Source organism: Aotus nancymaae, unplaced genomic scaffold (genome assembly GCF_030222135.1).
Source record: "Aotus nancymaae isolate 86718 unplaced genomic scaffold, 86718_ANA_hifiasm-v0.15.2.pri h1tg000108l, whole genome shotgun sequence".
In the NCBI taxonomy this organism is placed as follows: domain Eukaryota; kingdom Metazoa; phylum Chordata; class Mammalia; order Primates; family Aotidae; genus Aotus; species Aotus nancymaae.
The window spans coordinates 1,938,031-1,951,222 of NW_026988523.1; the positions used below are offsets into that span (position 1 = coordinate 1,938,031).

At 42.0% G+C, this 13,192-nt stretch overlaps 1 protein-coding gene and 1 long non-coding RNA gene across 2 annotated transcripts in view; one reads left to right on the top strand and one right to left on the bottom strand.

The window, feature by feature from the left end:
* The window catches only part of XCL1 (X-C motif chemokine ligand 1), a 123,419-nt gene extending 119,804 nt beyond the window's left edge, over positions 1-3,615 (top strand). The window contains exons 4-5 of the mRNA XM_021668031.2: positions 2,180-2,294; positions 3,269-3,615. Of these exons, the coding sequence (XP_021523706.1) occupies positions 2,180-2,294; positions 3,269-3,437 (284 nt within the window). The 3' untranslated portion in view covers positions 3,438-3,615. The remainder of the gene's footprint in view (positions 1-2,179; positions 2,295-3,268) is intronic.
* The window catches only part of LOC105711766 (uncharacterized), a 157,034-nt gene that overhangs the window by 47,325 nt on the left and 96,517 nt on the right, over positions 1-13,192 (bottom strand). The window lies entirely within an intron of this gene.

Genomic DNA, 13,192 nt, shown 5'->3' on the forward strand with positions numbered 1-13,192 from the left:
AGACACCGGTCTCAGATTCCCAGGTTTTCTATTTGAAGGAGCTCAACAAGTCTCACCGGTGCCTAGCTTCTTATGTACAGAAGTAACGCAAAGCAGTCTCTGCTTTGACTCAACTCTGCAACCTGAGAGAAGGTGATGTTTTAAAGAACAGCATAGACACGCAAACATTGCTGAGAATAAGGAAAAGGCTTTGGGGTTTCAAGTATAAAGTCTTGGGAGTTCATGTTAGATACTTCACAGAGAGAAATGCTGTTTCTAAAATACGAGAGAAACAGAGATAAAGCCCAGATTTTTCCTCTTTCACTGGCTTCAGAAACAATTCAGCATTAAAAATAAACCGGCAAAGGTAAGGGTAGGAATGTGCTGACTGGCATTGGGAGTGAAGGAAAGGAAAAGGAATGATGAGGAAAAGCAACATCTGTGAACACCTTTGTTTAGTTCCATGCTTTAAGAAAACGCCTTCTGGTATTAGCAACACTACAGAGCAAACTTGGTGGTTATCAGTGGTTACTTTAGATGCTTTTTAGCTGCCTGTTTCTCTAGGAGGCAAAGACCAGTGTCTATAGCCAAGGAGAAAATCCGCACTTAGAAACTTTGATTAGATTTTGCCCAACCCTTAACAGTATTAATTCTCCCAGGTTATTTTTCCTTTTGCAATGTAAGATGGTTCTCTAAACTTAATAGTTTAATTCCCCTTGGGCCATTACTACTGGGGATGCATATTTTAGGGCCGACTTCCTTTATATATATATTTATATATATAAATGTACATACAATATTACCTTTTACCATTTATTAATTTTTTGAAGGAGAGTTTTTTATGTACAGAAAACTCAACAGTGTACATTTAACCCAGTTTAGTGGCAAGTTCTTCAGCCTTTGCTATTTCCAGCTTGGCAATGCAAGCCACAGATTTTTGACCCAGGATACCGCAGATCTCATCATATCCACCGTTGTAATTGGTCCTGATAGCTTCCACCAGCTTAGCCAAAGCTGCTTTGTCTTCCTGGTTAACCTGTGTGAAGGTGACAGTGGTACTTCCTGTGGACTGGATGTCCCAGTCTTGCCTTCCTTCTCCTTGATAATACAGTAAGGGAAGCCCATTTTAGGACACAGGACAGGCAGAAAGATAACCAGCTTGATGGGGTCCATGCCATGTGCAATCACTGCCAGCTGAGCCTTCTTGTTTTCCAGCGAGGTGGTGATGGTGCTAACACCTGCTCAAGGGACAGGTGGTTTCCTAGTGGGGACACCCCCTTTGCCAGCAGCTTTCTTCTCAGCCTGGGCCAAGAGTCTCTGCTGCTGCTTTTGCTTTGTCTCTGGTTGGTACTTGTGGATCAGGTTAAGTGGCTGAGTAGCTGTTTGGGGTCTAAGGCCTGGGTGAACCAGTTAATTGCAGAAGGTACTTTCAGCTGCTTATAGAGGAGAGCTCTTTGCTCCTGCAACCAGATATAGTGGGGGCATTTCACTAAGCAGGTGAGGTCCCTTTCGGGCTGGATGTCCTGTCCAATACCCTTCTTCACGACGGCAGGGACTGGGGTCACCTTCTTTCCTTTGGCCTTTCTTTTCAGCATCTTGGGAGGATGGCGAATGGAGACAGCTTACATTTAGAATGAGAGCACCTTTATTTAGTCAGTGAGGAACAAGCTTCCCTCCCCCACTAAATGCTGCCTTGCCTGGATTGCTCTCCACGCATTAGCCTCCCACTTGTAGCAACGGATTTCACTATTTGAAAGGATCTTTTCTGTTTACCGGTCTGTTGCCTGGCTCCCTCATTAGAAGACGTGCTCTATGAAAACAGGATAACGTCTCTCTTAACAACACGTGTGGGACACAGCACTGTTGTATAAAAGAATGAATGAATGTCACTGGGGCGTCTGCTAGCCGCCCCAAGAGTCGAAGTGAAAATGTACACAGACATGGGATAGTATCTTGTTAACTTCTCTCAGCATGAAATTCCTGAAACAATTAAATTGACTGAATTTTTAAATTAGGCAACTATTTACTAAGAATCTATGATGGGCAAGAGATTCAGGATGCCTGTGCATCAAATCTTCCCCCCAGAAGCAAATGGACTTACAGTCTCACAGCATTCTCAGAGTAATTTAACAGACGATCGTTCCTATGATCTTGATAATTGCTTTATTTTTAATTGTCTGGTATTTTTTTCTCCCACCAGGTATAGGGAGTGAAGTCTCAGATAAGAGTGTCTGTGTGAGCCTCACTACCCAGCGACTGCCAGTTAACAGAATCAAGACCTACACCATCAAGGAAGGCTCCTTGAAAGCAGTCATGTGAGTTTCCCTCCTCAGAAGCTGGGCTGGGTGGATAACTAGAGGTATAGAAATGTAGTTCATAGAAATGCTGCCCTCCTCAGGAAAAGGAGGCTACCATGGAGGAGCACCTCGACTTAACCAATAACTTCTATATTTTTCCTTATCAATCATGTCTTTATGCAGCCCAACCGAACAGCGATTATTGCAAAAATTTGGCTGCCAAATAAAGAATAGAAGTCCGCCTCTATTTAGCTTGGCAGAAGAGTCCGATGAACACTGCACACAGCTCTGAGGGCTGGGTTTAGAGACGGCTGGCCCATTCGGGGCGGGGCTGGGTTTAGAGACGGCTGGCCCATTTGGGGCTGGGTTTAGAGACGGCTGGCCCATTCGGGGCTGGGTTTAGAGACGGCTGGCCCATTCGGGGCTGGGTTTAGAGATGGCTGGCCCATTCGGGTTTCCCTGCAAGCCGCACTGGAGTGGGGGTGGTTTTTAGGTTGAGTCAGTTGCATATTTCAAGAAAATGAGTCAATGGACAACCTATATGGTGACTTTCTTCTACCAGACTCTCATTTTGAGAACTAATAACTCTTCCCAACACATAATGGCAAGCTTTACTCTAAGATATGAAAATTGAACAATCACCTTTTATTCAAAAAATAAGATGAATATTTTTGAATTTGAAAAGGAAGAGGATATGTAATAATGGAACCAGATAGCCTCAAAGGCTTTTTGTTACATTTGGTGACATGGATGAGAAAATGAGCCTGTGAATTACGGTGAACAAGGGGCTGGATACTACTTGCAGATATTTCTGCTTTATGTTAAAATAGACGTCAGAAGAAGGGTGCTCATTTATGATTTCATGGCTCAGAAAGACTGTTTCTTGCAGTAATTTCAGCACAAGATCTCTTCATGTCTGCTCTGATCTTAACTCCTGGCCCTGAGGCTTTGAGAATGGGGCTAACTTCATCTATGTTTTCCTTGTATTACAGTTTTATTACCAAACGTGGCCTAAAAGTCTGTGCTGATTCACAAGCCAAGTGGGTGAGTGACATGGTCAAGAGCCTGGACAGGAAGTCCAAGACCACAAGTAACATGACCCAGACCAAGCCAACAGGAACCCAGCAATCAACCAATACAGCTGTGACCGTGACTGCGTAGCCTCTGGCACCATGACCCTCTCCAGCCAGCCAGCTCATTTCACTTTATACATTCATGGACTGAGTTTATACTCACTTCTTATACTGCATGAATAAAATTATTCTTTTGTATTTTTCTTTCAAATGCCTTCTGCATTCACTTATATGTTCCAATTAATAAATATTTATTATTAAGAATAGTTTCCTAGTCTAGTCATTCTATATAGGAAAGGTAGTGTTCATGTGTGTTTGATTTGTCCTACCTGTACCTCTCTCTGATGGTAAGCATAATGGAAGAGATTCCGGCTAGGGTTTACCAGGGGTGAAAGCTATATTCAACACTCTTGGATTCCAGCTTGTAATGGTTCTTTACACATGAGTTACAAGTTACAGCTGTGACAGTGGCAACAATTTGAGATCTATTTCAACTTGTCTCTATAATAGAATTCTGTTTATAGAAGAAGGGAGAAAATAATCCAGTTGTCATTGAGTTCCCATTCTGAGGGTCCACTACTCAAAAATAGCTTCACTCAACTTTTTTTTTTTATTTCTGTGTTTTATTTTGGTTTCTTCTTAAAGGAATAGAATGACACAACTTATCCTTTTTTAGTCCCATTAGCAAAAATTAGAAGTTTGGTATAAAGTAACTTTATTTAAGTAAAAATCAACACCTTTTTAATTGGACAATAATCTCACTACCTTTATACAAGTTATGCTTTCTTGTATAACAGATTCATGCTGTCTTGTATGCTATTTAAATTGCTAATTTGTTTCAGGCTTAGGGTTTTACCACCCTAGTAGCTGATGATGTATGCGTCCTGTTCTATCTGCCCCTAAATAGGAAGACCTGACCTTGTCTTGATAGTTTTACGTGAGCTCACGCCACCAGTACACACTTAAGCATGCCTAATGCATCCCGCATTCTTGGCTGGGCACTGGAATGCAAGGATGAAACGTTTAGGTGTTTGCCTTCCGGGGGGTTACACGGGGGAAACACACAAGCAAATGATTTCGATGCAGGGTGATATGCGCAATGATGGAGAAAGCAGAGGGTGTGCAGTTTGAACACACGGGAGCAAGGCTGTCCAGATCTTAGCATGAAGGAAGGGTAGGGATAAGCTTCCCTTTAAAAATAGCCTTTATCCTGAGACCAGAAGGATGAGTCAGAGTTATGCAGAAGGTTTCAGTGCATTCTAGGCAAAAGAACAAGCAGCACAGGCAAAGCCCTGCAGGGAAGAGAAATCCTGATGAATTAAGGAAATGCAAGTAGTTTAATATGACCAAGGGACCGCGCAGAGGTTAGGAAGTGGATGCAAAAGGTGTGTCAGGGAGGCAGAGGAGGTATTATGAAGGGCCTTGCCTGCCGGTCCAAAGAGCAGGTACTTCGTTTTAAAGGCTGTGGGAAATGACATCAGCTGCCAGGTGGAAGATGGGATGTAGAGAACAAGACAGGAGTCAGGAAGCCAACTGGGAGGAGGCTCTGGACCTGGTGACTTCTGAACTTGGCCTGGCACGGTGCAACAACTTTTTTACCTTTACTTCATGAGTCTTCACTGCTTAGCCAGGGAGCACATTAGTCATGCACGACTGTGTGACTCACGAGGTGGCTCAGCTGTGAATGCCAAACGCCCTGGGTCAGTAACTCCTTTCACGAATTTCCTTGGCTGTATAGAGCCAGGGCTTGGATAGGAGAAAATAGCATTGGTGGAAATCATCTTATTACTTTCATTATTCATTGGCTAAGCTAAGGTTGGATCCGTGGGAACGCACTTGGAGCCAAACACCCAGAGGAAGAAAGAGGCTCATCTCTATTACTGCTTATTTCACCCTGAAATACCATTTATTTGACTTTATTTTCTGTCTTACTTAGAAGCAGGTTAAAGACCGTGAATTTGATGTCTATGCACCTAGTGGCTGGGACGTCATAGCCTTCCAATACATTTTTGTGATATGTACTGCCTTATACATATCTCTACTTCAACAGTTACCATAAAAAGCTATAGGAATATAGTCTTCTGTATATTTAAATCCACCCTGGGGAAGTTAGGAAAAGCTTAGCTGAAGAGGTGCCTTTGAATCTGAGAAAGAGCTTGCCAGGAAAAGACCAGGGTGGGCACTCCTGCCAGAGGGGCCAAATGAATGAAGGCAAGGAGGTCGGGAAATGAAGGCACGTGTAGGGAAGTTGCTTGTTTCCAGGATGGGCGTGTTATACAGCTCGGTGATCATAGAGGAAAGGGAGCTTGAGGCCAGACTGGGAAAGCCTGAGTACCATGACAAAGGATGGGATCTTAGACAGAGGGACCCAGGTTGCAGCATGCTCAGATGTGAGGTGGAGAATAACAATTTGTAGGAAAATGGTTGAGGGTAGTGGGAACCATTAGGCGATCATTGCCTTGGTGCAGGTTAGAGGAGATGCTGGCTGGAGTCAGGTGGTGGCAGTGAAAATAGAGGTAAGGGCCCCAAGATAGTGCTGGAGTGGCCTGTCTACCCAATGGCAATGGGCATGAACCAGCTGGAGGGCTGGAGCCAGCTCTGAGGGTTCCAGCATAGGTGACTGGTTCAGAAACAGCACAACTGCTTAGTAAGACTAAGGTCTAAATTCTGGTGAGGCTACTAATAAATCCAGAAGAAAATAACAAGCACCAAGGAGAGGGAGACGAGAAGAAGAAATAACCTGGGAAAGTGAAAACCTGGTTATCAGCTTTAATGGTCAAGTTATTCAGACAAAATCCCAAATGACATTTTTATTCCCTCCTTACAGACAATTCTTTTACAAGAACGAGGTAAAAATAAGCCTGAATTTCTGTGAAACTCTTTATGCCCCTTGGAAAATAAAAAAGGTACATATAAATGGAATACAGTATCCGCCGGGTGAGTCACTGGTGCTATTTTAAAAGGGATTTGTCACATGGCAGTGGGAGGCAGAGAGAAGAAGAGATGAATCTGTAATGAGAGAAAGAGAAATGAGGTGAAAGAGGTTTGGAGTGGAGATCAGGGGCACCCAAGCATGACTGAAAGGTGGAGTTTGATGAGGGAAGGTGAGGGAGAAGCCAAAGGACTTTTTTTTTTTCCTTTTTAGGGAAAGAAGTAGTAAAAATTTGGACAGACTGCTGAAGGTAGAGGAAGGCTAGAGGAGTAACCTGGGGCTATTATTCTGGAGGCTAGGAAGGAAATTTAGAGAAATCTCAGCTAAGAGTAAGTTCCTCCTCATCAGAAGAAATTTCAACCAAATACAGGTGATGTATGTTGATTTTCTGTCACACTATGCTGCCTAGAGTAATTGCTAACACTGGATATATAATCTGCTTCTTTCTGGAACTTGTGACTTCTCTCATCAAAGTGGAATTGCTGAATGAGATATTTGGAAAGAAGTTTCACCGTCTGGAATAAGGAAACAAAACACCACATGGCCCGATGGAGATTATCTTAATCGGAATCGTGTGTGAAGGAAGAGTGCCTCCCCTTTCTCTGAAGACTGGATGGAAGATTGAAGGTTGGGTGGGTGGGGAGGTTGATGAGAGAGTAGAGTATTAGAGAACTAAACCCATCCTAGGCAGTAGATAAAAGAGGGAGGAGCCATCACGTGATCTCTCTCTCCCTCTCTCTGTCTCTCTCTGAATAAGAAGCTTGTGTGGTTGCCAGGAGCCTTAGCTCTGCCTGGGTTGCACACTGGCTCCACCACACGCCATTCAGGTGGCGGTGGGGAAATTCCTTAATTTCTCAGTGCCTCAAGTTGCCTCACTTACATAAACGGAATAATAATAATACTAGTGCCGACCTTGAGGGCTTATTGTGAGGGTTCTAGCACTTAAAATGGAGCCTGACACATAGTACAGGCTCAGTAAATATCAGCGTTTATTGACCGTAGTCAATGGAGTAGGATGCCGTAAAATGGAGGGTGAATGAAAAAGGGATACATCAAGCATCTTCAAGAGTTCCTGGTAGCTGACAATTTACTCTTTGAGACCTGTCTTGATCATTTAGGCAAACCGTGTTTTTCTATATTTTCTATAATTGCATATAACTCCTATAAATTATAGAGTGGTCTATGAAATACTTATTCCATGAGAGCCTCCATTAAACAAAGACTATGGTCAAATGTATTTAGGAAATGATAGCAACATCCCACTCCTCTTTGACATAGCATGTCAGAATCTCTAAGAAGTACTGTGGCATATATTCCCATTATATCTCACCACCTTCAGCGTTTCCTCAGGTGAATCTGAGCACAGAACCCCTTTCCACAAACTAGTTATTAAAATCCTAGGAACACTTATTGAACACACATTCTTAAAGCATTGTTAGACCAAAAACATGCTTAGATCCATTATTCTGAAAGAATAATGCGACAATTAGTGTCTCTGTAAGCTGCTAGAGACTGGAGTCCCGTTTTTGGAAATGTCTGTTGTTCTGGAGTTTGTATGTATGCTTGTGTGTGTGAATATGAGGTTCTCACAGACTCCTCGGTTCCTGTAAATTGTTAATTAATCAGTGCCACCCAAAGTATCTACCCACCAGCATGCACTGAGTACTGTATTAATCTGTTCTCTTGTTGCTAATAAAGACATACCCAAGAATGGGTAATTTATAAAGGAAAGGGGTTTAATTGACTCACAGTTCAGCATGGCTGGGGAGGCATCAGGAAATTTACAATCATGGCAGAACGGGAAGTAAACACATCTTTCTTCACATGGCTACAGCAAGGAGAAGTGCCAAGCAAAAGGGGGAAAAGCCCTTCATAAAATCATCAGATCTCGTGAGAACTCACTATCACATGAACAGCATGAGGGTAACCTCCTCTATGATTAAATTACCTCCCACTGGGTCCCTCCTATGACATGTAGGGATTATGGGAACTACAATTCAAGATGAGATTTGGGTGGGGACACAGCCAAACCATATCAAGTACCTAGTGTTCATAAGACGCCATACTAAGCATTCTTGGGGCCAAACCAGAATACCTGATGGATCCTAACTTTCGTCTTTCAGTGGCTTTGCTTAGGCTCTTCTTTGTGCCTGGAGAGCAGCACTCTGCCTCCTCTTTCTTCCTCCTGCGATCATCAGCATCCATCTTAGATGCTACCTTCTCTAAGAAATCTTGCTTGTCCTTTGAGCCAGATCTAATTATGTGCCTTTTCTAAACCTTGAGGCCTTTCTTCTGGCATTCATTTTATTCTTCCCTGAATTGTAGATATTTGTAAACTTCTCATCTCTCAAAGAGATCAGGAGCTCTTGGCAGCAGGAACTATGTCTTATTAATTTCTGTATTTCCTGTAGCATCTACAAGAGGGCTTTCCCGTGGTCCGTGCTCAATACACAGTTGCTGAATTAGAACTATTAAAGGGAACATAAGACCTAGTCCCTGTGACTTATGTGTTATATTGTAGTTGTAGATATAATAACTATGCATGAGGATATTATGACAGTAAAAGTCAGAGGTCACTGATAACTGCCTAGTAAATGGAATGGACTGAGGATGATAGTATATCTCTTTTATAATATCAGCTCCGATTCATTGGTAGTGGCTGCAGACTTTCTGTGTTGAGTGGGATCTTCACATTATTTCCTGGCTCAGCAGGGAGCGCTGTGATCAGTTATTGGTGTCTGCATTGTGCTGTAAGCTGGCCAGTGCACATAGATCATTCAGTGACTCTGGTATGGTCCATGGCATACGGGGCTCAGAGAAGGGGCAGTGACCTGTGGGCAGACTAGGTTGGTCAGTGAACGTTTGTGCCATGGACAAAGAGGTTTTGACGGGGCCATGGAGGTGAGTAGAATTTAAAAGCCAAAGCAAATGGGAGAGGTAATGTAGGCAAAAAGGTGTGAAGGTGGAAAAGACCAAGATATTTTTGTTGATTATTTGATCAATTTGCCTTTTCTATTAGACTATAAACTCCATGAAAGCAAGGCTCAGTTTTGCTCTGTTCATGGCTGTATGCTGACACCGGGCATAATGCAAACACTCAGCAAATATGCCCCAGGTGGGCAGGGAGTCTGACCAGGAGAGTTAAGATGACAACTAGGGCCAAACAAGAACAGAGGAGCGGCGACAGATGAATGAAAAGGTGACTTAGGAAAGGTCCTTGAGGCTGAAGAATTAACTTTATCATGTGGGCATTTTGAAGAGTTAAAATTTCTTAGGAGAAAACCTGAGTTCCACTGAGATGTAAGTAGCATTTGAGTAATTTAACCCATAGCTGAATTAATCTAGTTCTAGATATAAGTAGTATGTGAGTAGTTTATCTCATAGCTGAATTAATCTAGTAATTTAGAATCGTTTTCTGCGGTTGGCCTCATCACAGATTCACATAACTGTGCCCACACCAGTAGAAATGCAAATCATGACAAATCATGGACATCCAGACCAATCGCTGGAACCGCTCAGCTGACGTTGAGCATCCTGGGTGCTTCAAGAGATCCATGTCACAGACAAGCAGGCCTTTTGCCAGTGGGCTGCAGGCCCGAGACACATAGTCATGAGCAGAGAAACCCGGAGCCAATGGTCTTCCTTATCCTTAATGACACCACTAGGGCAGCTTATGATTTGGGAAGAAGGTTCATTTTATACCTCAGGGCACATTTAGGAGAGAGCTGTACTGTCAGGCCTTGAAACATGTCCACATTAAATAGGTTGAGAGGGGAAAGTGGTTATTTATAAATCTACACCATTACCTTTACACCTGGGATGAATGAATACAGGCCCTAGTGTATATTTTTTATTACAAATATAATAGGCAAACTGATTATTAGTGTAGTGTAATGATTGTTTTCATCATTTTTATAACTATGTTTCTCCCTTGACTGGAATTCCCTAACTCATTCTTTCATTATAGCATTCAGATGTTGTGGCAGGTTTGGAAGAAGTTGTCTCGAGTCTTGAGGAGTCAGAATTATTTAAATATTTCAGTTGATAGTAGCAGAGAAATCTAATGATTAGATGGGCTACACCTGATTGAGATCAACAGTCCTGTGATATGTGAAAGCAGCTGTGCTTTGCATGCTTGGGTTAGAACTTATATTTGCATAATTGAATATGAATATACCAAAAAGTTTACATTCCATCTACTATATTTGTAACATTTAGTAAAAAAGACATTGGAAAGGAACATTAAATTCACAAGTGAGTTGCTTAGTGCAGTTGAGATTTTGTTTCTTGATCTGGGTGCTGCTTATATGGGCCTGTTCAGTTCATGAAATTTCATCTATTTGTTAACTTACAATATGTGTACTTTGTGTACTTTTTGATTTATGTGTTATATGTCAATAAAAAAATTGAAGGAATTAATTGCTTAGTCTTCTCTCTTAATCACGATGAATCCTGTTTAAGACTAGAGTTCATTAAGAACACAGGAGAGTTAAATTTGACAAAATTGAGAGGGCTGAATTTTAAAGGTGGACCTAGAAATGGAGGAAGATGGCCAATTTCTAGTCACATTCGTTTTGAAAAATTAATTTTGTGGAGTGACATAATACTAATCATGATCACCTATGTGATTTCAAGAATGAAAAGCCTTATAGGTAAAGATGAAAGATTAAGTGCTTGAAAGATTTTTCCTTCTAAGCAATGAAGTGTTTCTCTATCATCTTGTTAAATGCTAAGAAGCAATGTCAATAAACACAGAAATGTTGCATGAAAGTGAAAAGACCCCAGTACACTCTGCTGGCACATTATTCTGATGCCATGAAACAACATCAAATCCTCCTGTATACAAGCGTCCTTTTTAGAACATTAAAAAAAATTATACTTTAAGTTCTGGGTTACATGTGCAGAACACGCAGGTTTGTTATATAGGCATACACATGCCATGGTGGTTTGCTGCACCCATCAACCTGTTATCTACATTAGGTATTTCTCCTAATGCTCTCCCTCCCCTAGCCCTCTATCCCCAACAGGCCCTGGTGTGTGATGTTCCCCTCCCTGTGTCCATATGTTCTTATTGTTCAACTCTCACTTATTAGTGAGAACATGTGGTGTTTGGTTCTCTGTTCCTGTGTTAGTTTCCTGAGAATGATGGTTTCCAGCTTTATCCATGTCCCTGCAAAGAACATGAACTCATCCATTTTTATGGCTACATAGTATTCCATGGTATATATGTGCACATTTTCTTTATCCAATCTTTCATTGATGAGCATCTGGGTTGGTTCCAAGTCTTTGCTATTGTGAACAGTGCCACAATAAACATACATGTGCATGTGCCTTTATAATAAAATGATTTATAATTTTTTGGGTATTTACCCAGTATTGGGATTGCTGGGTCAAATGGCAGAAATACATTAGTTATTCGAAACCAGTGAGAACAAAGACACATGTCAGAGTCTCTGGGACACAAGTAAAGCTGTGTTTAGAGGGAAATTTACAGCACTAAATGCCAACAGCAGAAAGCTAGGAAAGATCTAAAAGTGACACCCACATCACAATTAAAAGAACTAGAGAAGCAAGAGCAAACAAATTCAAAAGCTAACAGAAGACAAGAAATAACTAAGATCAGAGCAGAACTGAAGAGAACCCTTCAAAAATCAATGAATCCTGGAGCTGGTTTTTTGAAAAGATTAACAAAATAGATAGACACTAGCCAGACTAATAAAGAATAAAAGAGAGAGTCAAATAGACACAATAAAAATGATAAAGGGGGTATCACCACTGATCCCACAGGAATACAAACTCACATCAGAGAATACTATAAGCACCTCTATGCAAATAAACTAGAAAATCTATGAGAAATGGATAAATTCCTGGACACAGACACCCTCCCAAGACTAAACTAGGAAGAAGTTGAATCCCTGAATAGACCAATAACAAGTTCTGAAATTGAGGCAGTAGTTAATATAGCCTACTAGCCAAAAAAAAAAAAAAAAAGCTCAGGACCAGATGGATTCACAATTGAATTCTACCAGAGGTACAAAGAGAAGCTGGTACTATTTCTTCTGCAACTATTCCAAACAATAGTAAAAAAGGGACTCCCCCCTAACTCATTTTAGCCTCATTTTAGGAGGCTAGCAACATCCTGATACCAAACCTGGTAGAGACACAACAACAAAAAATTTCAGGCCAATATTCCTGATGAACATTGATATGAAAATCCTCAGTAAAATACTGGCGAACCGAATCCAGCAGCACATCAAAAAGCTTATCTGCCACGATCAAGTAGGCTTCATCCCTGGGATGCAAGGCTGGTTCAACGTACACAAATCCATAAATGTAATCCATCACGTAAACAGAACTTTTTACTTGCATTAATTCACTAAAACTTCACAGCCAAAGTCAGGCAGGATGAAAAGGAAGGGCAGAAATGGCTGCAAAGTTTACAGACCGCGGAGCCATGGTAAAAACTCAACCAGAATTCTTTCTTTTGTGTGCTTCAAATGTTCTGCCTTGAGATTTCTAATTTTTATAATTAGAAAAGATGTAAATAGGAGAGAGATCCAAGATGGCTGATCACTAGCAGCTCCCAGAGACAGCGCACAGAACGAGAGGACGCCACACTTTCAGACGAATTTTTGTTACCCATGGACCGGAAGATTCCCAGCGGAGGAGCCCCACGGGTCGCCAGGGCGACTCTTGTGGCCGGCATCGCGGTTTTGCCGGCCCCCGAGTGCGGCGGTTCTTGGTGCAGAGTAAACGGACTGATCGATGTTTGGAGCTCCGGGAAGGCAGAGTCGCCCATTTACCTGATTGAAGAAGGGACTCAAGAGGGAAGCCAGACTGGAGATTCCCAGGCAGAAAAGCACCGCGAATCCTGATGCCGCTGTTTTGGCCGGCGCAGTGGGTTGCTCAGA